This window comes from Protobothrops mucrosquamatus, unplaced genomic scaffold (assembly GCF_001527695.2).
Source record: "Protobothrops mucrosquamatus isolate PMUCROS unplaced genomic scaffold, P.Mucros_1.0 scaffold3606, whole genome shotgun sequence".
Lineage (NCBI taxonomy): Eukaryota > Metazoa > Chordata > Lepidosauria > Squamata > Viperidae > Protobothrops > Protobothrops mucrosquamatus.
In genome coordinates, this window is record NW_015389569.1 from 104,760 (window position 1) to 130,389 (window position 25,630).

The 25,630-nt window shown below is 45.0% G+C and overlaps 1 protein-coding gene across 1 annotated transcript in view; it reads left to right on the forward strand.

Annotated features, from left to right (window-relative positions):
* The window catches only part of LOC107297942 (dymeclin), a gene marked incomplete at its 3' end in the record, with an annotated part of 55,281 nt that extends 30,830 nt beyond the window's left edge, over positions 1–24,451 (forward strand). The window contains exons 4-9 of the mRNA XM_015827307.1: positions 7,251–7,303; positions 9,829–9,922; positions 12,484–12,617; positions 17,584–17,656; positions 21,602–21,727; positions 24,309–24,451. Of these exons, the coding sequence (XP_015682793.1) occupies positions 7,251–7,303; positions 9,829–9,922; positions 12,484–12,617; positions 17,584–17,656; positions 21,602–21,727; positions 24,309–24,451 (623 nt within the window). The remainder of the gene's footprint in view (positions 1–7,250; positions 7,304–9,828; positions 9,923–12,483; positions 12,618–17,583; positions 17,657–21,601; positions 21,728–24,308) is intronic.
* Positions 24,452–25,630: the final 1,179 nt, after the last annotated feature.

Below are 25,630 nucleotides of genomic sequence, written 5' to 3' on the forward strand. Positions count from 1 at the left end.
AGACATGGCTTTTTCAGCAAGCGGGACTGACCTAGGGTGAATTTTAAATAGGGAAAATTTTTAAAGATTTTAATAATGTCACAGCTATAAATATTTGGTTTTAATTGGCTTTTAAAGGGGAAATGTTTTTGTGTTGTTTTAATGTGCTGTGAGCCGCCCTGAGTCCCGTGGGGAGAAGGGCGGCATACAAGTTAGTGTTTTATTTATTTATTTATTTATTTATTTCGGACAAATGGCTGTCCAGTCTCTTCTTAAAAACCTCCAGTGTTGGAGCATCCACCGCTTCTGGAGGCAGGTTGTTCCATTGGTTAATTGTTCTAACTGCCAGGAAGTTTCTCCTTAGTTCCAGGTTGCTTCTCTCCTTGATTAGTTTCCACCCGTTGCTTCTTGTCCTGCCTTCAGGCGCTTTGGAGAATAGCTTGACTGCCTCTTCTTTGGGGCAGCCCCTGAGATACTGGAAGGCTGCTATCATGTCCCTCCTCGTCCTTCTCTTCATTAAACTAGACATCCCCAATTCCAGCAGCCGTTCCTTATATGTTTTAGCCTCCAGTCCCCTGATCATCTTTGTTGCTCTTCTCTGCACTCTTTCCAGAGTCTCAGCATCTTTTTTACATCGAGGTGTCCAAAACAGTCTTGAGGCTGAGGGGGTTTCTACGTGGGTGTCTGTGTGAGAATATACATATTTCTGTATCATAGCACAGCATGCTCCTCTTCTCTGTTTTTGACACTAGTCTAGGTCCCGTCAAGTATGGTTCCTGGAAGCATCACTTTGTTGACTCTTGTTCCCATAAGGCTTTGCTCTGAGGGTAGTGGAATAACCAGACCACCCTGGAGTGAATCTGCTTTCCTGCGTGGATCTCTGGAGGGTTGAACCTCAGCCTGCACATCAAGTAGATCTAACCAATGTGGGAGCCTATCAAGGACACGGAGGGATGGTGTATAATTATCCCGTGAGTAGGCAGGCTGGGAATGTACAAAAACACCATTGTGTGAGTGTACTTGAGCTTCAGGGTAGCTCTCGAGTGGATTTCTGCTGTTGTGCACACTCTGACCTTTTGCGGTGGTTTTGATTGCACAAAGTGGGTGGCTAACAACTTACCCTGGTCTTGGGAAGAAGCTTCTGGCACTGGGTCTCTCCTCACTGGGAACAATCTTAGCAGCAAAGTAACGGTGTTTGTAGCAGGAAAGACCCTGACGTGACTTGGGACAATAATTTTCAAAACCACAAAGGGCTCTTTCCAGATTTGCGTGGCAGGTAATAATAATAATGATGATGATAAAGTTGGAAGGGACCTTGTAGGTCATCTAGTCCAACCCCCTGCTCAGGCAGGAAACCCTATACCATTCAGGACAAATGGCCGTCCAGTCTCTTCTTAAAAACTTCCAGTGTTGGAGCATTCACAGCTTCTGGAGGCAGGTGGTTCCACTGGTTAATTGTTCTCACTGTCAGGAAATTCCTCCTTAGTTCCAGGTTGCTTCTCTCCTGGATGAGTTTCCATCTGTTGCTTCTTGTCCTGCCTTCAGGTGCTTTGGAGAACAGCTTGACTCCCTCTTCTTTGGGGCAGCCCCTGAAATACTGGAAGGCTGCTATCCTGTCCCCCCTCATCCTTCTCTTCATTAAACTAGACATCCCCAATTCCAGCAGCCTTTCCTTGTATGTTTTAGCCTCCAGTCCCCTGATCCTCTTTGTTGCTCTTCTCTGCACTCTTTCCAGAGTCTCAACATCTTTTTTACATCGTGGTGACCAAAACTGGATGCCGTATTCCAAGTGTGGCCTTACCAAGGCCTTGTAAAGTGGTATTAATACTTCACGTGATCTTGATTCCATCCCTCTGTTAATGCAGCCCAGCACTGTGTTGGCCTTTTTGGCAGCTGCAGCACACGGCTGGCTCCTGTTTAAGGGATTGTCCACTAGGACTCCGAGGTCCCTCTCACAGGTACTACTATTGAGCAAGGTACCCCCTATACTTTCCCTGTACATTTGGTTTTTCTAGCCTAAATGTAGGTTGATTCCAGGTAGAAAAAATACAGCACATGTGAAGGCAAAACCTGAAGTACAGGCAGCCCCCCTCTCACAAACACTTGTTTAGTGACCGTTCAAAGTTACAACACACTGAAAAAAGTGTCTTATAATCATTTTTTACACTTATGACCATTGTAGCCTTCCCACAGTTACGTGACCAAAATTCACACACTTGTCAACTGACTCATATTTATGACGGTCGCAGCGTCCTGGGGTCACGGGATCCCCTTTGGCGAACGTCTGACAAACAAAGTCAACAGGGAAGCCAGGTTCAATTAACAACGGTTTTACTAACTTAATAACTGCAGTGATTCACTTAACAACGGTGGAAAGAACGGTCTAAAATGGAGCAAACCTCGTGTCACAACTGTCTCGCTTAGCAACGGAAATTTTGGGCTCCGCTGCGGTCATACGTCAAGGACTATCTGTATAGAGAATGGTGTGTTGCGCCATAATAGAGGAAGCCGCAGTTTCTTGGCCCACTCAAGGGAAATGGCCGTGGGTGACCATGAACATTTCCCCCGATGTTCACTTGCGTGTTACACAATATACCTTCTCGCCTAACCCTCCAAGTGATGGTGAAAACGAAAGGAATAATGCCCGTTCCTCGTTTGGTTCTGGGTGAGAAAATCGGAGCCACCTACCCGGACCTCTTCGAGCACATCCTGAGAATTTGGGGCAGAGCGCAGGGCCTCGTCTTGGAAGGGACCTTGGAGGTCATCTAGTCCAACCCCCTGCTCAGGCAGGTAACCCTATACCATTTCGGACAAATGGCCGTCCAGTCTCTTCTTAAAAACTTCCAGTGTTGGAGCATTCACCGCTTCTGGAGGCAGGTTGTTCCACTGGTTAATTGTTCTAACTGTCAGGAAGTTTCTCCTCAGTTCCAGGTTGCTTCTCTCCTTGATGAGTTTCCATCCGTTGCTTCTTGTCCTGCCTTCAGGCGCTTTGGAGAATAGCTTGACTCCCTCTTCTTTGGGGCAGCCCCTGAGATATTGGAAGACTGCTATCCTGTCCCCCCTCGTCCTTCTCTTCGTTAAACTAGACAGACCCAATTCCAGCAACCGTTCCTGATATGTTTTAGCCTCCAGCTCCCTGATCATCTTTGTTGCTCTTCTCTGCCCTCTTTCCAAAGTCTCAACATCTTTTTTACATCGTGGTGACCAAAACTGGATGCAGCATTCCAAGGCATTGTAAAGTGGTATTAATACTTCACGTGATCTTAACGAAACAGAAGAAGACTGGAAATCAGATTTTTATCCTAATTCAAAGAAATGTAAACCAGAAGATTTCCTCTTAGGTTTGATGGACATTTGGAACTTTATTACTATATGTGTTAACAGTGGCGAGAATCTTACCCAGGTTGCCCTCGACTTAACGACAGCAATTGAGCCCAAAATTTCCATTGCTAAGTGAGACAGTTGTTAAGTGAGTTTTGCCCCATTTTACAACCTTTCTTGTCACAGCTGTTAAATGAATGATTGCAGTTCTTAAGTGAGTCACACGATTGTTAAGTGAATCTGGCTTCCCCATGGACTTGGCTTGTCAGAAGGTCGCAAAAGGGGACCCCAGGGAGACACTGCGACCGTCATAAACGTGAGTCAGTGGCCAAGCATCTGAATTTTGATCACGTGACCCTGGGGATGCTGCAAGAGTCGTAAGTGTGAAAAACGGTCTTAAGGTACCTTTTTTCAGTGCTGTTGTATATTCAAATGATCACTAAACGACCGGTCATAAATTGAGGACTATCTGCATGCACAAAGATGGGAGGGAAGGCTAATGGAGGAAGGGCTAATTAAGGTGATGGAGTTGACGGAGATGGCAAAATTGACTGTTTTAGGTAAAGAGAAGAAATTACCTAGTTTTGTTTCTCTCTGGAAACCATTTCTGGATTTTGTACTTGAAACTGGAAAAAAAAGGAAACTGTAATTCTAGATTTTGATGATTAGGACGACTTTGTTATTATAAAAATGGCTCGAACTAGTTAGATATGCAAAGCGGACGATGGAAGCTGTGATTCTTTTTGTATTCTGTTGAAATGAAAAATGTCAGCAATCCCTTTTTTCGTTCTTTTCTTTAGCCTTTTCTAAAGGTTTGCAGGTTTCTCTTTTTAACTTTACTCATTTTTGTTTGTATATTATATATATAATATATATACTAGTTTAATGAAGAAAAGGACGAGGGGGACATGATAGCAGCGTTCCAATATCTCAGGGGCTGCCCCAAAGAAGAGGGAGTCAAGCTATTCTCCAAAGCGCCTGAGGGCAAAGACAAGAAGCAAAATAGATGGAAACTAACCAAGGAGAGAAGCAACCTAGAACTAAGGAGAAATTTCCTGACAGTGAGAACAATTAATCAGAGGAACAACCTGCCTCCAGAAGCGGTGAATGCTCCAACACTGGAAGTTTTTAAGAAGAGACTGGACAGCCATTTGTCTGAAACGGTATAGGGTCTCCTGCCTGAGCAGGGGGTTGGACTTGATGACCTCCAAGGTCCCTTCCAACTTTTTTTTTTAATAATAATAATAATAATAATAATAATAATAATTATTATTATTATTATTATTATTATTATTATTATTATTATCTTACAATAAAGCTTAATAAAACTGTGATTGTTTTTTTTTTCTTTCAAAAAGAGAATATATTTCCATACAAACAGAAAGGCGATCTTTCCTCAGATGTTTGAGTTCTATTGTCAGGAAAGTAAAATCATATAAAACAAAGGATTGGGCCCTGACATCAGCGCATAATGGGCGGTTACCAGAATTGGGTAAAATTTGGACTTCCGCTCAGTGATAATATGGTTGCTGCTTGCACAGCTGTTTTATAAATGCATTAAAAATTTTTTTAGCCTTTTCAGATTTGATGAAACGAGATACAATTGTTTGCAGAAGTTTACCACATGTTTACATGTTAGTAAAACATCTTACTGTTATTTGATACTGTGTTCTAGGGCCCTTTTTTCTTTTTTCTTTTTTTGTGTATGTGGGAAAGTGTTCTGACTTCTTTCAAGATAGAATCTAAAGCGACCGTTATCTGTTAGCACATTGCTCTCACGAAAACCTTTGTGCAGGGCCTGGATCTTGGGGACACGCACTTTTTGGGGATAAAGTCATTTATTGCAAACTGGCACAATCCTGAAGACAACAAGCAACACTGAAGCAATGATTTTTGGTCGAAGGAGCAATGCTTTTAGCCACACTGGTATTTCTGCATTAAATAGCATTGGCTTTATTGAGCAACAAGGATGACAGCCTTAAAACCAACCCCTTCAGAATAAAGCCTTGACGTAGATGTGGGACAAATGAAGTCGGTCTTTTGAACTGTGTTGAAATGGGCCAAACCAGGAAAGTGCTGAAACCATGATGGCGATGGTGGTTAAGTTAATGGTATCTGTCCTTCTCCTGCCTCTGGGGTGTTCTCTGAGCTTGGCTATTTTCTTGCAGACGTGTCATTACCCAACTGGGCAACGTCATCAGTGTCAGCTGAAGTTGCCCGTTTGGATAATGAAACATCTGTAAGGAAACAGCCAAGCTCAGAAGAGCCCAGAGGTCAGTCCTGAGTTCCAGATTCTCCAGTTCTCTTGATCTTCTGCCTATCTGGCAGGAAGACCTCAGTTTACACTCACATTAATCAAGATCACGTGAAGTATTAATGCCACTTTACAAGGCCTTAGTAGGGCCACACTTGGAATACGGCATCCAGTTTTGGTCGCCAGGATGTAAAAAAGATGTTGAGACTCTGGAAAGAGTGCAGAGAAGAGCAACAAAGATGATTAGGGGACTGGAGGCTAAAACATATAAGGAATGGTTGCTGGAATTGAGTATGTCTAGTTTAACGAATAGAAGGACGAGGGGGGACATGATAGCAGTCTTCCAGTATCTCAGGGGCTTCCCCAAAGAAGAGGGAGTCAAGCTATTCTCCAAAGCGCCTGAAGGCAGGACAAGAAGCAACGGGTGGAAACTCATCAAGGAGAGAAGCAGCCTAGAACTAAGGAGAAACTTCCTGACAGTGAGAACAATTAACCAGTGGAACAACCTGCCTCCAGAAACGGTGAATGCTCCAACACTGGAGGTTTTAAAGAAAAGACTGGACAGCCATTTGTCTGAAATGGTGTGGGGTTTCCTGCCTGAGCAGGGGGTTGGACTAGATGACCTCCAAGGTCCCTTCCAACTTTTATTATTATTATTATTATTATTATTATTATTATTATTATTATTATTAGCCGTGGTCAGAGTGATACTGAACTAGTTGTTATTCCTCGTATCTAAAATGTGTCCTAATACAGGTACTTGCCAACTTACGACCACAAGGGAGCCCAAAATTTAGGTTACTAAGTGAGACACTTGCTAAGTGAGTGTTGCCTCATTTTATGACCNTTATTATTATTATTATTATTATTATTATTATTATTATTATTATTAGCCGTGGTCAGAGTGATACTGAACTAGTTGTTATTCCTCGTATCTAAAATGTGTCCTAATACAGGTACTTGCCAACTTACGACCACAAGGGAGCCCAAAATTTAGGTTACTAAGTGAGACACTTGCTAAGTGAGTGTTGCCTCATTTTATGACCTTTCTTGCCACAGTGCTTAAGTGGATCAGTGTAGTTGTTAAGTTAATAAAACGGTTGTTAAGTGAGTCTGCCTCCCCCGTTGACTTTTCCCCATCCTCGTGGTCACGTGATCAAAATTCATTTGTTTGGCAACCGACACAGCTGCCTCGCTTAGCAGCGGCACTGAAAAAAGTGGCTTATGACCCTTTTCCACACTTACGACCTCGGTAGCAGCCCCACGGTCATGTGACCCAAATTTAGGTGCTTGGCAACTGGTCCCTACTTACGACCGTTGCTGTGTCCCAGGGTCAGGCAATCCCTTTGGCCACCTTCTGACAAGCAAAATCATTGGGGAAGCCAGATTCGCTTAACGACCGTCTTGCTAACTTATCAACTGCAGTGATTCACCTAACAATCGTGGCAAGGAAGGTGGTAAAATGGGGCAAAAGTCACTTAACAAATGTCTCGCTTAACAACACAAATTTTGGGATGAATTGTGGTGGTCGTAAGTTGAGGACTACCTGTATTGGATTAGAAGACCTGCAAGTCTGTTATTGTGACCCCTCATTTCAACTCTCCTCCTTCATCACAACCTCATCCTGGATGATGGAGGGTGAACTTGCCCAACTCAAGAGCATCAGCTCTAACGGACATTTTTCTTTTGTTTTCAGTGCCGAGCTGAAACTCCTGGAAGAAGCTTCTGTGTCTGTCTGCAAGTCTTTAGGTAAGAGGCTGCCTCCAGCCTGGCCTTCCTCCCTTCCTTCCTTTCCATGCTGTGCGTTCCCTCAGCTTTCCTAGCAAATTGCTCTTCTCTTGTCTAGGCCAGGGGTAGGCCACCTTGGCTCTTTTATGGCTCCTGGACTTCAACTCCCAGAATTCCCGAGCCAGCCATGCTGAGGGGAAAGGGAGAGGTTTCCAAGCTGAGCCAGGCTGGCTGAGGAATTCTGGGAATTGAAGTCCACCAGTCATGAAGGGCCCATATAGTTCCCCCCTGATGGCCCAGGAATTCTGGGAGTTGAAGTCCACTGAGTCATGAGGGAGCCAAAGTTTCCCCCATGCTGGCTCAGGAATTCTGGGAGTTGAAGTCCACGAGTCATGAGGGGGGGCATAGTTCCTCCATGCTGGCTCACCAGTCATAAAAGGGCCAAGTTTGAAGACCCCTACCCTAGGCCTAGAGCAGGGGTAGGCAACCTTGGCTCTTTTAAGGCTTGTGGACTTCAGCTCCCAGAATTCCTGAGCTAGCATGGGGGAACTGTGGCCCTTTTATGACTCGTGGACTTCAACTCCCAGAATTCCTGAGCCAGCCATGCTGAGGGGAAAGGGAGAGGTTTCCAAGCTGAGCCAGGCTGGCTCAGGAATTCTGGGAGTTGAAGTCCACCAGTCTTAAAAGAGCCACAGTTCCCCCATGCTAGCTCAGGAATTCTGGGAGTTGAAGTCCAGGATTCATAAAAGGGCCAGGTTTGAAGACCCCTACCCTAGGCCTTGGGTCTAGACCAGGGGTAGGCAACCTTGGCTCTTTTGTGACTCGTGGACTTCAACTCCCAGAATTCCTGAGCCAGCCATGCTGAGGGGAAAGGGAGAGGTTTCCAAGCTGAGCCATGCTGGCTCAGGAATTCTGGGAGTTGAAGTCCACCAGTCATAAAAGAGCCAAGGTTGCCTACCCCTGGCCTAGCCCTTTGTCTTTCTGATGCATTTAATGTCTCCCATCTGTGGTCTGCACACGAGACTTGAAAAAAAACCCACGCTTTGTTTTGAGGGCTCGAAGCAGCCATATTGCGCCCGCATGTGCTATTTGAACCAAACCTTTTCACAGCTTTTTGCTTTATGTCGCATGCTGTCACAGGAAGTGGCTTGGGTGCAGTTCTATTACGTTCTAGTGGAGGAACAGGTTGTTTTTCTTCTCTCTCTTTTTAAAAAAGGATTTAAATGCATCTGTTCAGAAGAAAATGTGTGTAGGAGATAAAAGCAGAAACGGGACATGAAAAGTGCTAGATAATTGGTGTCAAATGCTTCTTCAAAATGCTGCATTTTGACCCGGTCTAAAATCCCCCTGTGATTCAAATGTGAACAAAACAACGGGCTTTCCGAACTCTGCTGCAGTACATGGATCCAGATGAATAGTTTTTGAGCTCTGTGACACGGCCAGAATTTTATGAAACTGCCATATGCGGCTTTGTCTGAAATGTAAGAATTAGACACGGGAAACGAGAGGGTTAATATCAGGAGCTCCATCTTGAATGTTCTATGGAGATCCTCAGTCCTCCAGGTCATGGCGGTGTCCCGTGGGTGCTTTTTCAAGAGGCAACTGGACTTTCTTGTTTTTCTTTGAAGACATTTCGCTTCTTGTCCCAGAAGCTTCTTCAGCTCTGACTGGAATGGTGGGGAATGGAAGGATTTATACTCCTTGCAGACAGCTGGTCATTTGCATCCTTTTAGAGCAGCGGTAGTCAACCTTGGCTCTTTTATGACTCGTGGACTTCAACTCCCAGAATTCCTGAGCCAGCTTAGCTGGCTCAGGAATTCTGGGAGTTGAAGTCCACGAGTCACAAAAGAGCCAAGGTTGGCTACCCCTGTTTTAGAGGGTCGTTGAGGCCACTTGGAGGTTTATCTGTGTCCTCGGGGTCACCTAAGTCGTGCAAATATGTGTGGAGCTTTCTTGTAACTCTTGAAAGGACTGTGTTGTAGACTGGGATCCGACATCATCTGTCTCCAGTCTACAACGCAGTTCCAAGAAGGCTCCACACCCATTTGCACCACTCAGGTGACCCTGAGGACACAGGTAAACCTCCAAGTGGCCTAAATGACATGCTAAAAGGATGCAAATGACCAGCTGTCTGCAAGGAGTATAAATCCTTCCATTTCCCACCATCCAGAGCTGAAGAAGCATCTTGGATGAGAAGAGAAACATCTTAAAAGAAACACAAAGATAGTCCAGTTGCCTTTTGAAAAAGCACCTTTGGGACATCTTGAATTCTCCTTTTTCCTCATTTAAAGCATGTTGTCTCATCTATTTGAGATATGGCACCTTGAGGCTTCTTTGATGGCTAAACATCTCCTGCTAGACCTGGCTGACCATACCAGCTCAGTAAATGTGCTGAACAAATTTACAAAGAAAGAGATAAATTGTTTGTTAAGTTGGAGTGTCCTACCCTGGTAAGAGGACACAGGCTTGCAAATCTCATGTTTAAACTAGATAGAATCCTTGTACAATCTGAAACATGACCTAACTTTTCCTGATCTTCTTCCTAGTGGAGAATAATCCTCGGACAGGAAACCTTGCTTCGCTGGTTAAAGTCTTCCTTTCCAGAACCAAAGAATTACAGATTTCAGCAGAATGTCAGAAGTAAGTGTGTTGTGTTACTTGCTGATTTTTGTTCCTGCAAAACACGAATGCCAAACCCAACCATGGTTTGAAATGCACGCAGTTGCTGCTGAGGGGGCCGGCTGATCGCTTCAGGAGCTCAGCTAATTGTATTATTTTATGAAGTCTGAGTCCTTCATTAATGGTCTGTCAAAACTGCTGGGAGGTGATGATAAGGCTTCCTACTGTTTTGTGGCAGGAAACACACAAAAACTGTAGCACATGCATTGATTTAAGGGTAACATTTTCTAAAACCAGGGAAGGCCAAATGGGTATCCCCCAATTCCCATTTTTTTTTAAAGAGGTAAATAAATCAAATGCTCCATCACCTGAAGGCAGGACAAGAAGCAACGGATGGACACTCATCAAGGAGAGAAGCAACCTAGAACTAAGGAGAAATTTCCTGACAGTGAGAACAATTAACCAGTGGAACAACCTGCCTCTAGAAGCTGTGGATGCTCCAACACTGGAAGTTTTTAAGAAGAGACTGGACAGCCACTTGTCTGAAATGGTCTAGGGTTTCCTGCCTGAGCAGGGGGTTGGACTAGAAGACCTCCAAGGTCCCTTCCAACTCTGTTATTCTGTCATCCCATCCTGCTTGATTCTCTCCATCTGTCTGATACGATCAGACATACTCTACATAATTCTCCCAGCATCTGGGGATGTGGCTTTCCAAAAATGGAGTTGCCGGTCTCTAAAATTGTATCTGCTTGACTAATATTACCATATGTTCTGCACGCTGTTAACCACCCTGACTGCCCCACGTTGCTAAGGTCACATTGCATCCAGCGACATCAGTAATGAAAAGAATTAGAGACACGGGACTTTTTCTGCTTGACAGCTCCACAGATAGGAGGCACTCAGGGAGATTCTTTTTTTTTTTTGATAGACAATGGATTATAGAAAGCGACTCGCAAGGGACAAGCTGACAACATTGTACAATGTTATGAAATTATACCCATGCTTCATACTTGTCAAGGTTTGGAACTGCAGCTAGTAGCCCTTCGTGCACTGCCTGGGATTCAATACTTTCCTGTTCAGTCAAATAATAATAATAATAATAATAAAGTTGGAAGGGACCTTGGAGGTCATCTAGTCCAACCCCCTGCTCAGGCAGGAAACCCTATACCATTTCAGACAAATGGCTGTCCAGATCCCGCTTTTTCCCTATATGCCTCCCTAATTTTATGGGATAAATCTGCTCCTCCGATCTGCTGGCATCTGCTTGAGAATGTGAAGAGAACTGGGTGACTTTGGGCCAGTCCTTCTCTTTCTCTCTCAGCCCAGGCCACCTTGCAAGGTTGTTGTTGTGGGGAAAACAGGAGGGGAAGGGATATTAGCTATTTTCACCACCTTGAGATATTTATAAAAATATTAAGTTGCGATATAAACAAACAAATAAAAAAGTAGATAGATAGATAGATAGATAGATAGATAGATAGATAGATAGATAGATAGATAGATAGATAGATAGATAGATAGATAGATAGATAGATAGATAGAGACAGACAGACAGACAGACAGACAGACAGACAGACAGACAGACAGACAGATGGATAGATATATACATTGATAGATATAGATGATGGAGAGAGAGATACAGAGATTGATAGATACAGATAGATGATAGCTAGATGTAGATAGATGAGATAGAGATAGATTGATAGATATAGATAGATGGTAGATAGAGATAGAGAGAGAGATTGATAGTTATAGATAGATGATAGATATATGTAGATAGAGATAAAGATAGATAGATAGATAGATAGATAGATAGAGATAGATTGATAGATTGATAGATTGATAGATAGATGATATAGATAGAGATAGAGAGATAGATTGATAGATATAGATAGATAGATGATAGATGTAGAGAGAGAGATATATAAATTGATAGATATAGATAGATATAGATAGATGTAGATAGATAGATAGATAGATAGATAGATAGATAGATAGATAGATAGATAGATAGATAGATAGATAGATAGATACAGATAGATAGATAGAGAGGGAGGGAGGGAGGGAGGGATATAAGAAATGAGCATTTCATGTCATGAACGTATCGTGATGAATGCAGATCCTTGACTTACAACTTACAAATGAGGCCAAAATTTCTGTTGCTAAGCGAGAGAGTCGTTAAGTGAGTTTTGTCCCATTTTATGACTTTTCTTGCCTCAGCTCTTAAGTGAATTATTTTTGCCGCTCTTAGTAACCCGGTTGTAAGCTGAGCCTGGCTTCCCCCTTTCGCTTTGCGTGTTGGAGGGTCGTGGGAAGTAGCGACGTGGCCCCCGGGCAATGGCGGCCATCCAAAATACGGAGCCGGGGGCCAAAGTGTCCAGATTTCGACCACGTGACCTGTGGAGGTGCTGCAACGGCCGCAAGTGTAAAAAAGGGCCCCATGTCACTTTTTCCAGTGCCGTTGAAATTTTGGGCGGTCAGTAAACGAGCGGTTGTAAGCCAAGGGCTGCCTGTGTCTCGAAGGTTGTCTTCTTGCTCTGTGTTTGCTGTTTGGGCTCCTGAAAGTCCCATTTCTCTTCCAGCCACCTCTTCATCTGGCAGGCCCACAACGCCCTCTTCCTTATTTGCTGCCTGCTGAAAGTTTTGATCTGTCAGATGCCGGAAGAGCAACTGCAGCTTCACTTCACCTATGAGGAAAAAAACCCGGGCTCCTACGGTAAATATTGAGTTATTCCGAGAGAACAGACGGCCTCCCGCCTTGGACAAAAGGTTTATCTTTCCTCAGAATTTTGTTCTTATGCTTCCTGGTTGGCGTCTCACAATACGTCGTCTGTCGCTCATTTTATCCTAAACAGAGTTGTATGCAAAAGGTGAGGCGTCCCTGGTCAGAATGGATGTTCCAGGGCAGGGGTAGGCCACCTTGGCTCTTTTATGACTCGTGGACTTCAACTCCCAGAATTCCTGAGCCAGCGTGGCTCAGCTTGGAAACCTCTCCCTTTCCCCTCAGCATGGCTGGCTCAGGAATTCTGGGAGTTGAAGTCCACGAGCCATAAAAGGGCCAAGGTTGCCTACGTCTGGAATAAGGGAAGGGAACAATCTCATACTCAGAACCTCAAATCAAACTCAGGGGGTCCTGCCTGAGCAGGGGGTTGGACTAGAAGACCTCCAAGGTCCCTTCCAACTTTTTTATTATTATTATTATTATTATTATTATTATTATTATTATTATTATTATTATTATTATTATTATTATTATTATTATTATTATTATTATTATTGATCATTGCACAGTCAGCCAGATGTTCAGACTGGATTTGGCATTTTGTCTACCTATGGAATCCTTCCCAAGGACCTGGGATAGGCAGATGTGGATGTTTGATGGTATCACAGATCTCGTCGCAGGATGGAAGCTGTTCCTAGTAAGGCCGCCTTTGGCAATTGACTGATGGCGAATTTGTCAGTGCCAATGGTGTTCAAGTGGTGCTCCAGTTGTTTTGGGATTGCACCCAAGGCGCCTATTGGAAGATCTGCAAGAAATATCATTTGCCTGTAAGCAAGAACTGGTGGGATCATAAAATAGAGAAAGTCATAGAAAATTGTAAAGTTAAACTGCTCTGGGACTTCAGAATTCAAACAGACAAGCAACTGCAACATAGCACCCCGGACTTAACAATTGTCGATAAGAAAGACAAAAAAGTCTGGATAGTGGACGTGGCAGTGCCTGGAGACAGCAGAATAGACGAGAAAGAACTGGAGAAGATAACAAAATACAAAGACCTACAAATAGAAATAGAAAGACTGTGGCAAAAGCAAGCAAAGGTAGTGCCAATAGTCATAGGCGCCTTGGGTGCAATCCCAAAACAACTGGAGCACCACTTGGACACCATCATTGGCATTGACAAATTCGCCATTAGTCAATTGCAAAAGGCAGCCTTACTAGGAACTGCTTCCATCCTGCGACGAGATCTGTGATACCATCAAACATCCACATCTGCCTATCCCAGGTCCTTGGGAAGGACTCGACAGGTAGACAAAATGCCAAATCCAGTCTGAACATCTGGCTGACTGTGCGATGATCAATAATAATAATAATAATAATAATGATAGCAGAAGAGACGAGAAAGAACTGGAGAAGATAACAAAATACAAAGACCTACAAATAGAAGTAGAAAGACTGTGGCAAAGGCAAGCAAGGGTAGTACCAATAATAGACTATTACTACTACTACTACTACTACTACTACTACTACTACTACTATCTGTCTTGCTTAGCAACAGAAATTTTGGGCTCTGTTGTGGCCAAAGAGGGAGGACTGCCTGTCATGGTTTTTCTTTACCCCATCTCCTAGTTCCAACTGGGATTGGGAGAGAGTCACTAAACCCTTCCCCAACCATTGAGAAATATTTATATTATTTTCTTCCAGGCAAGTAAACGCTTAGAGAATTGTTCCTGTTATTCAAAGCAGCAAAACCATCCGGGTGCTAAGTTGGTTGAAGAAAGTTGACACATTTCTTTGGCCTTGTTTAACGAACCATCTTTGAACACAGAAAGAGAAGCTGCTTCTCTGTGTGTGTGTGTGGTCTGTTGCTTTGGAGCGGGACCCAAAAGCCAGGAAATTGGAATTCCTCTTTGGTGTGATCTGGGCTGCACTCTGATCTTCTGCCAGTTGATTGTTTCCTGTTTTAGTTTTCCCTTCTGTAAAATTGGAATTATTTCCTCTGTTCCGGGAGGTGGCGAAAGCGCGGAGAAGGATGCCGTATAACCTTCCCTTTGTGTTAGGACACAATGCCGTGAACTCAACTTGCACTGAAAAGTTCCCCCAAAGTGTGTCAGTATTGTAAGTGCAAACTGTTAGGATGTCCCCAAGTAGCCAGAAGGTAAAAGAGGGAAAAACAGGATCTGGATGTTTAGGGATGCGGCGAAGCAGACAAATGAAAGCAATTGGATTTTTTAGGCTTTGGCTTAAGGCAGGGGTCTCCAAACTTGGGCACTTTAAGACTTGTGGACTTCAACTCCCAGAATTCCTCAGCCAGCCCTCAGGGCTGGCTGAGGAATTCTGGGAGTTGAAGTCCACAAGTCTTAAAGTGGCCAAGTTTGGAGACCCCTGGCTTAAAGACTGGGCTGGAGGGAAAGACATTTCCCAAAGCTGATTTTGTCAGCTGTGCAATACTGATAATTCTGCTGGGAAGAGCTGAGCTGGAAGAATTGTTAACTGCACCTCAGTTGGCCAGTGGTCAGCCATCTTTACTCTTCTGATGCCCCGGCCTTGCTTGACGAAGGGAAACATAGAACCTAATTTATTTATGAATCACAGACGGTTGTGTTTTTTTTTTGATGCAAATACATGTTCATTTTCTTCAATGTTATCCCTCCTTACCTTATGAAGGTAAAACTAGTGACCTCTTCCATGTTGGGCGTGCCCTAGTTATAGTTTGTGATAAGCAGAGTAACGGTATAACAGAGTTGGAAGGGACGTTGTAGGTCATCTAGTCCAACCCCCTACTCGGGCAGGAGACCCTATACCATTCCAGACAAATGGCTGTCCAATCTCTTCTTAAAAACTTCCAGTGTTGGAGCATTCACGGCTTCTGGAGGCAGGTTGTTCCACTGGTTAATTGTTCCCACTGTCAGGAAGTTTCTCCTTAGTTCTAGGTTGCTTCTCTCCTTGATTAGTTTCCATCCGTTGCTTCTTGTCCTGCCTTCAGGGGCTTTGGAGAAGAGCTTGACTCCCTCTTCTTTGGGGCAGCCCCTGAGATGTTGGAAGGCTGCTATCCTGTCCCCCCTTATCCTTCTCTTCGTTAAACTAGACAGACCCAATTCCAGCAACTGTTCCTTATATGTTTCAGCCTCCAGTTCTTTAATCATCTTCGTTGCTCTTCTCTGTACTCTTTCTAGAGTCTCAACATCTTTTTTGTAATGTGGTGACCAAAAACTGGATGCTGTATTCCAGGTCTGGCCTTACTAAGGCTTTGTAAAGCAGCACTAATACTTCATGAGATCTTGATTCTATCCCCTCTCTTGTATTGCATTAGCGTTTTTGGCTGCCGACCCACACGGCTGGCTCATATTTAAGGATTTTCCACTAGGACTCCAGGATCCCTCTCACAGTTACTGCTTTTGAGGCAGGTTTCACCCAATCGGTACCTGTGCATTTGGTTTGTCTTGCCTAAGTGTAAAGCCTTACTTTTCTCTACATTGAAGTTCATTTTGTTGGATAGGGCCCAGTGTCAAGTCTGTCAAGATCCATCTGGATCAGGAGTCTTCAAACTTGGCCCTTTTGTGACTTGTGGACTTCAACTCCCAGAATTCCTCAGCCAGGCATGCTGCCTGAGGAATTCTGGGAGTTGAAGTCCATAAGTCATAAAAGGGCCAAGTTTGAAAACCCCTGATCTGGATATTGAGCCTATCACCTGGGGTGTTGGATGATGGAAGGAAATGGAAGGTGGTCAATTTGGATACAGGAGGATCTGGACAGACTTGAACACTGGGCGCTATCTAACAAAATGAAATTCAATGGTGAAAAAAGCAAGGTTCTACATTTAGGCAAGAAAAACCAAATGTACAGTTATAGTATAGGGGTACCTTGCACAATAGTAGCAACTGTGAGAGGGACCTTGGAGTCCTAGTGGACAATCACCTAAATATGAGCCAGCCGTGTGCTGCAGCTGCCAAAAAAGCCAACACAGTGCTGGGCTGCATTAACAGAGGGAGAGAATCAAGATCACGTGAAGTTTTAATACCCCTTTACAAGGCCTTGGTAAGGCCACACTTGGAATACGGCATGCACTTTTGGTCACGATGTAAAAAAGATGTTGAGACTCTAGAGACTAGATGACCTCCAAGGTTCCTTTCAACAACAACAACAACAACAACAACAACAACATCATCATCATCATCATCATCATCATCATCATTATTATTATTATTATTATTATTATTATTATTATTATTATTATCTAAGTCTCTCAACTCTGTATGCTGAGATCAGTAACTTGAAATCAGGGTATGCCACGATCTGTTTTTCTGTAGATTTACATTAAAATATAAGGGAGTCAACCTCATCTGATACCTATATTGGACTAAGCAAAGAAACTTTACTTATTTTGCGTAGTTATGTACTGCAGTATTTAAGCCTGAATAAACTACAAAGCAGTTGTTTTGTTGATTGGGAATTATAGTGACTTGAAACAAGACCAAAATTGGCCTTGTGCAAATTTTCTTGGAGAATTAAGCCTTGATTTATTAATTCTGCAAAGAATAATACTTGCTTGAATGGAACTGAATGACAAAGCAAAAAGAATTATAGATTAGGTTTCTGTTCATTTTTTTCTTTTTCTACCAAAAATGTTTCCATAAGCTCCTTCCTTACAGTTTAATTTCTGTATGATATAGGCTTTTAACCAATTTCTAGATAAGTAGAACTAATTTTTTTTGCCATTCAGGTGGTGTAATAGTAACCATCTGAAAAAATGGAATTTTAGATTTGAATCCAATTCCCAGCCTGTATTTCAACCTGCTGTTTTTGAGCCATTTTTAAAAAATGGCCTATTTACAAAAAAGATGTTGAAGTTTAAACTTTGGTAACTGGAAGTTTGGATGAAATTTGTCCCTGTAAAAGATCGGAAGAAAGATTACTATGCTAATGTTGAAATATCCAATAAAATTTCCTTATTTTCTTTTAGCATCTGAATATGAAGATCTTCTGGAAGAATTGCTCTGCTGCCTCGTTCAGCTGATTGTTGAGGTTCCTCTTCTGTAAGTGGATTTTGAATGTTCTGTTTCCCTTGGGGTTCCCTCCAGACGCATTTCGATTCCAATACCCTCAACCCCCAGGCCTCACGGTCGCCTTGAAAAGGGAGGTCTCCACATACTTCAGAAATGGTGGGCGCTCCACCAATGGAGGTCTTAAAGAAGAGGCTGTACAGTCACTTGCTCAATAGTAGTAACTGTGAGAAGGACCTCAGAGTCCTAGTGGACAATCACCTAAATAGGAGCCAGCCGTGTGCTGCAGCTGCCAAAAAGGCCAACACAGTGCTAGGCTGCATTAACAGAGGGATAGAATCAAGACCACGTGAAGGGTTAATACCACTTTACAAGGCCTTGGTAAGGCCACACTTGGAATACGGCATCCAGTTTTGGTCACCACGATGTAAAAAAGATGTTGGGACTCTAGAAAGAGTCCAGAGAAGAGCAACAAAGATGATCAGGGGACTGGAGGCTAAAACATATATAAGGAACGGCTGCTGGAATTGGGCATGTCTAGTAGTTTAACGAAGAGAAGGACGAGGGGGGACATGATAGCAGTCTTCCAGTGTCTCAGGGGCTGCCCCAAAGAAGAGGGAGTCAAGCTATTCTCCAAAGCACCCAAAGGCAGGACAAGAAGCAACGGGTGGAAACTCATCAAGGAGAGAAGCAACCTGGAACTAAGGAGAAACTTCCTGACAGTTAGAACAATTAGCCAGTGGAATGGCTTGCCACTTGAAATTGTCAATGCTCCAACACTGGAAGTTTTTAGGAAGAGACTGGACAGCCATTTGTCCGAAATGGTGTAGGGTTTCCTGCCTGAGCAGGGGGTTGGACTAGATGACCTCCAAGGTCCCTTCCAACTTTTATTATTATTATTATTATTTATTTATTTATTTATTTATTTTATAGAATGGCTGACTTGGGACAAGACTGGGACTGGTAGCGATTAAATGTAATAGATATTTCTTGTTTTAATTTTTATGGATGAATATAAACATAGGTAGGAGGAGAAATGGAAGCGCTGAGCGTCTTGAGGTTTTGTCCGCGTTCCAGGGAATGACTCAACGAGCAAAGACATCTTAATTCCCTTTTGTAGCTGCTGAATCCCCCTCCCTTCTTTTCTATGGAGGTGGAAGCATTCACTGGGAATATTTCCTGTCCTTTCTTTTTAAACAGAGGATGGCAGGAGAGGTCACCGTTGGGTTTTGGCTTCCAGTTATTTTTTTTAGAAGCAAACTGAGAAGCTTCCTAAACGTTTCTCAAACAACCATCGCCAGTGTATTCTTTGCATGCATGTTTGCTATTAGCGGATGAGAATTTGGAGAGCGTTGCCAACAGGAAAGATCGCGTTCCCCAAAGATCACCAAACACGGGCCTTTGCCTTTCAATATCCTGAACTGGCTTCAGCATCTTTGGCACGTTGTCTTCCACCTTTCTGGTCAACCCTCAGGATGTGTGGCAATCAATCCCTCTTCCCTTTATTATTTGACTCCGTCTCTTCTGGCAACTTTCCAAAATTAGCGAACTTTTAACCTCGGATGCTTCCGGTGAAATTCTACTTGTTAGGAGCTGATGAGTAAGAAGTGGCTTTTGCTCAGAAACGCTGACGTGGGACAAGTCGATAGGTCAGTGATTCCCTACAAGGGCACCCAAATATTGTTATCCTGCCGCTCTTATCGGCCCAAAACATCTGGGCATCATAAAGTTGCGAGCCCCTGGTATAAACATTGCGAAGCCTTGATGCCCTGTTTTGGTATCGCAGATCGGCCAGGCTGAAAAGCCTGAGATAAAATGTACTTGCCACACACAAATTGCTGAAATTAAGGACCCGTTAAGTGCGAGGTACAAAAAAGGGGCAGCCAGACTGATTCAAAGGAATTGCTTCTGAGATGAGACTCTGTAGTGCTTATAAAGTTTTAAATAGGAGATGGCACGGTGGACCCGGATAAAATCCAAACTTGGGTTTCGACCCTCTGGATTTGGGACTCCTCACCATGTGCAGAGCTGAGCTTTCAAGAAATATGGGAAAGGAGAGCCATGTAGATGTTTTTAAAGAAACATAAACAGAATAACAGAGTTAGAAGGGACCTTGGAGGTCTTCTAGTCCAGGGGTCCCCAACCCCCGGTACCGGTCCACGGCATGCCAGCAACCGGTCCACACAAACAAGCAAAGCCCCATCCGTGGGATGCAGGCAGCACACAAAACCACACCCCGTCCGGTCCGTGGAAAAACCTCTCTCCACGGAACCGGTGATCTCTGGTGCCCCAAAGGTTGGGGACCTCCGTTCTAGTCCACTGGTCTCCCTAACCGCTGCAGCTCGGCAGACGGGCAGCGGTGGAGGGGCAGAGGGATGATGTTGCATGCATGCGCCGCTTTCACAAATGCAGTTTTGTGCTCGTGCAGTGGCACACCACTTCCGTGGCCCGGTTCTGAATGGATTGGGGCCCGGCATGGGGCCACAGAATGGGGGTTGGGGACCCTAGTCCAACCTCCTGCTCAAGCAGGAGAACCTATACCATCTCAGACAGGTGACTGTCCAGTCTTTTCTTGAAAATCTCCAGTGATGGAGCGCCCACGATTTCTGGAGGCAAAGTGGTTCCACTGGTTGATTGTTCTGACTGTCAGGAAGTTTCTCCTTAGTATTCCAGGTTGCTTCTCTCCTTGATCGGTTTCCATCCGTGGCTTCTCGTCCTGCCCTCAGGTGCTTTGGAGAATAGGTTTTCCCCCTCCTTTCTGTGACAGCCCCTTAAACACTGGAATATTGCTATCATGGCACCCCTAGTCCTTCCCTTCACTAGACTAGCCATGCCCAGTTCTTGCAACCCTTCTTCATATGTGTAAATTTCTCTTTTTTTTTGTGGGATGGAAAGAGCCAATTTGGTTTAGTGATTAAGGCAGGGGTAGGCAACCTTGGTTCTTTTATGGCTCATGGACTTCAACTCCCAGAATTCCTGAGCCAGCCATGCTGAGGGGAAAGGGAGAGGTTTCCAAGCTGAGCCAGGCTGGCTCAGGAATTCTGGGAGTTGAAGTCCACCAGTCATGAAGGGGCCAAAGTTTCCCTCATGCTGGCTCAGGAATTCTGGGAGTTGAAGTCCACCAGTCATGAAGGGGTCATAGTTCCCCATGCTGGCTCAGGAATTCTGGGAGTTGAAGTCCACCAGTCATAAAAGAGCCAAGGTTGTCTACTTGTGGCCTAGGCCTAGGCCGTTTTATGACTCGTGGACTTCAACTTCCAGAATTCCTGAGCCAGCCTGGCTCAGCTTGGAAACCTCTCCCTTTCCCCTCAGCATGGCTGGCTCAGGAATTCTGGGAGTTGAAGTCCACGAGTCATAAAAGAACCAAGGTTCCCCACCCCTGCCCTATATCAGGGGTCTTCAAACGTGGCCCTTTTATGACTCATGGACTTCAACTCCCAGAATTCCTGAGTCAGCATGAGGGAAACTTTGGCCCCTTCATGACTTGTGGACTTCAACTCCCAGAATTCCTGAGCCAGCATGGGGGAACTATGGCCCCTTCGTGACTCGCAGACTTCAACTCCCAGAATTCCTGAGCCAGCCTGGCTCAGCTTGGAAACCTCTCCCTTTCCCCTCAGCACGGCTGGCTCAGGAATTCTGGGAGTTGAAGTCCACCAGTCCTAAAAGAGCCGAGGTTGCTGACCCCTGGGTTAAGGCATCAGGCAGACAGCAATTTGACCGGGATGATATAAGGTCTCTTCCCTTGAGTTGGTTATCTTCTTGTTTTTTTTCCCCTTTCAGGGTTTTCTTATTTGTAAATGCATAAGGAAGAGAATCTGTGGATTAGCGCCAATGAGAATTGGGGAAGTTTCTTTGCCAATGACTTTTTCGAGCCAGGTTCATTGCAAACCTGATATTTGCATACAACGTGCAGAAAGACTGCCAGTAAATATGTATTCATTGGTGTTGATTAACGCTTTACGTCTTCATGTGTTGCAGAGACATTACCTACGGCATTTCACTGGAGGCTGTGACAACCCTGGTCGTTTTTCTGTCCTGTCAGCTTTTCCACAAGGAAATTCTGCGGAAGAGCATCATTTATCAGTATCTCATGCGCGGCCGATGGTAGGTCAGACTGCAGGGCTACTTTATAAGCAGGCAGCCTTTATTCTTCAGTTTCATGAGCACGGCTCTGGCATTTACTCTGTCAAAGCAAATACTTTTATTTAGCTGCAGGTTAATTTGTGCTCCTGAAAGATCTCCCAGGCTGATAACAGATTGACTCTCTGGGCAGATAAGGATTACTTTTATCTCAGCTAAACCAACAGGTTGTTAAATAAATACGCGGAGATGAAATTACTGTGTGCTTTTCCACTTCATAGTTTTTAGGATATGGAGTGAATTAGAAGGGCTCTACATTTTTCATAGCAAGCTTCCGTAAACCCAAGTTGGCAGGGCCAACGGCAAGAGGTTGTGGGAACTACAGTAGCGGCCAAAATTGTGGAAACCTTTTGGGAAAAGTGTACAGTAGAAATGCCACTTTTGGTTAAGTTTCCACCCATTTTTCTTCTAATTTCTTTATGACTGCAGCCTTGTTCCCTTAATAATATTATTTTACATCGCTTTCTGGGCGACCAGTCAACTCTTTGCACCATGACTTTAATTTTATTACGTTTTGCAAGCTCACTAAGTGAAAGAATACCAAAAAACCCAACCAACTTGATAGCCATCACATAACACACTGACAAAGGTCCTCCTCTCAGCTTCAATACGTGACATCAATCACTGGATCCTACTGTGATCTGATTGGCTCATTGCCAAAACAAGATGACACCTGATTGGCTCTCTAAATACTCGTGCTCATTGGCTACAATCAGAGGAAGGACAGCTATCTGATATCCACCTAAGCAAGTTGTGCTTCCTTTTTCTGGTTATTTGGCTATAACTTTTCACAGAATACAGTACAGATAATTGAACAAACTTTGTTGCGTTACGTTCTTGATTAAATTATCTTTCCATTGATATATAATTTTATGGCACTACTCAAAAAAAAAGTGGTGTTATTAGCCATCCAACCTCAAAAATACACTTTCCCACAATTTTGGCCACAACTGTATATTTCAAATATTTAGAATGCACCAAGCCTAAAATTTTAGTTCGCAGGGAATCATTTACCATTTTTCTTTCTGTGAATCTCTAGAGAGTGGACATTTCAGTATTTTGAGTATACTAGGACCAGGATCTAAGCAGGCTGCCCCAGATACACAAATTTCTTCTGCCTTCATTGCTCTGTACCTGTACTGTCTTTTGTGTCCCTGTAGCAGAACAAATAGAACAAATATTTTTATTTTCTGAAACGATTTCTGAATGTATAAAAAGGCCGTGGGAAACTTGTGTTTATTTTCACAGTGTGAAAGACTGGCACCTTATTTTTAGCACCTCTGTTAACACATTTAACATATATTCGCTTTTTTAAAATCCAGAAGAGTTAAAACAGACACGTCAAACCCAAGGCCCGGGGGCTGGATGTGGCCCGCGAAGTGGTTTCATGTGGCCTGCGAAGCCATCCTGGAAACAGTGAGGGGACGGCCCCCGCTGCCTTGGCCCTGGCCCAGGCCAGCCGGGAAGGAGCCAATGTACAATTTTGTGGTGGCCATCTATGCTGAAACGCATTCAGTCTTAGCTCCACAAGGCCGTCTGGAAACAGCGAGGAACCGGCCCCTGCCACATCGGCCCCGTCCCCTTGGTGCATGCTGGGGAGGGGTCCCCCTTTGTGAGGAATGAAGAAATGGACCCTGCCTTGGCGCTTGCCCTGGTCCCCCCCCTTCTGCCAGAGACCCCCAGATCTGTCCCACTCCTGCCCAGGCCCCCACAGGCCCCCTTGACGCGAATGATGTAGAGCTGGCCACGCCCACCCAGTAGGCCACACCCACTCCATGCCCACCCAGTAGGCCACACCCACTCCATGCCCACCCAGTAGGCCACACCCACACCATGCCCACCCAGTAGGCTGCACCCACCCTGACTGCACCCACCCGCCCCTCCCCGAGGGCAACCGCAATGCTGATGCGGCCCTCAATGAAATTGAGTTTGACTCCCCAGAGTTAAGAGTATCTAGCACAGTGTTTCTCAACCTTGACCATTTTAAGGCACGTGGACTTCAACTCCCAGAATTCCACAGCCAGCAATGCTGGCTGTGGAATTCTGGGAGTTGAAGTCCACGTGCCTTAAAATGGTCAAGGTTGAGAAACACTGATCTAGCAAGACATCCCGTCAAAACAGTGTTTTTTTCCCCAAGCTTAACGACTCTAAAATGCGTGGACTTCAATTCCCAGAATTGGCTGGGGAATTTGACTTTGAACTCTGGGAACTGAAGTCGCCAAGCTTAAGAAACATTGAATTTTAACTTGAGATGTATCTGTTAAGACAGGGGTCCTCAACCTGGGCCACGTTAAGACTTGTGGACTTCAACTCCTATCTGGCTGAGGAATTCTGGGGATTGAAGTCCACAAGTCTTAAAGTGGCCCAGGTTGAGGACCCCTGTCTTAAGTGATCCATTTTCACTTTTAAAAGAGCATTTTTAAACTTTGGCCTTTTTTAGACAGTTTTGCAGAACAGAGTGAAACGAAAGGAATGACTTGACTTGGTTCCAAGCGCAGTCCCAACCTCCCCCCCCCCTAAATCTTTGGCTCTCTTGTGTCGCCAGCCTCGCGTACACCAGCCGACTGGTGAAAACCTTGCTGTACAACTTCATCCGTCAAGAGCGGAGCCCTCCTCCCAGCTCCCATGTCTTCCAGCCGGAGTCCGAAGGAGGGGGACTACTATACGGAATCGCGTCAGGAGTAGCAAGTGAGTTGCGTTGCTGCTACGGCCGCCTGCCTCTTTGTCCGTCAGGCATTTCGTGCTTTCGTCCGTCTTGTGTGTGTGTGTGAGTGTGTTTGGGGCACTTCAGATATCTCAATATAAGCCTTTTCTCCCGCTTGTAACAAACAGAAGTAGCCTCTTTTTGTCGTCACCTGGACTCCACGTAGTTTCGCTCCGTTCCGCCTTGCTTTCAAACAGGTGTAATGCGTTTTTACGTTTATTCGTATCCCGCCTTTGTTATTTCTACAAACGACCCAAGCCAGGGAACATAACTAATACAGATAGTCCTCGACGTATAATAGTTCAGTGATGGCGAACCTTTTAGAGACCGAGTGCCCAAACCACAACCCGAAACCCACCTATTTATCGCAAAGGGCCAGGGCCGCATCAGCATTGTGGTGCCCTCCGGGTTGGGGGTGGGCGTGGCCCACTGGGTGGGCGTGGCAGGATTGGGGGAGATCCAGGGGGTCTCTGGTGGGTGGGGCAGTGGGCAGGAGGCTCGTCCTGCGGGGTGGGGCAGGGGTGCCATTGCTGCGGAGCAAGGCGGGGGGGGCTGCTGCCTGACACCATCAGCCCCCGCACACAGAGGCCAGCGAGCACATGGGGGGCGTTCTCTACCACCTCTACTCGAGCTTCCTAGCCAGCTGCTTTGCCTCCTTTGTGCTGGGTAGGCCTGCCATTCTGGGTGCCAGCGGTGGCCTAATGCAGGGCTTTTCAACCAGTGGTAGGGGTACCACCTGTGGCACATGGGCACCTGGCAGGTGGTACGCGACCATCCTAGAAAAGGGGTAGCGGGGGAGGGGAATGAGCTGAACCAGTGGCAGCACCGCACAAGCCTGAGCGAGAGACGGCTGGAGCTGCAGGGCTGTCGGGGCTCAGCGGAAGCCCCAGGATCAGCACCAGGATCCAGCTGGAGCTCAGCGCTGATCCTGGCGCTTCCGCTGAGCCCAGAAGAAGCGCCGATCAGCTGGAATGTTGCAGCCTCTCCAGGGTCTTGTGATTTCCATTCAGAGGCTTGGCAACTGATTCATATTTATGACGGTCACAGTGTCCCAGGGTCAGGTGAGGTGACCAAAACCTGCTGCAACCACCCAGCAGACGGGGGGAATAAAAAGCAAACACCCCCCACCCCACCCCCGCTGCCAATCCCCAACAGAAATGCTC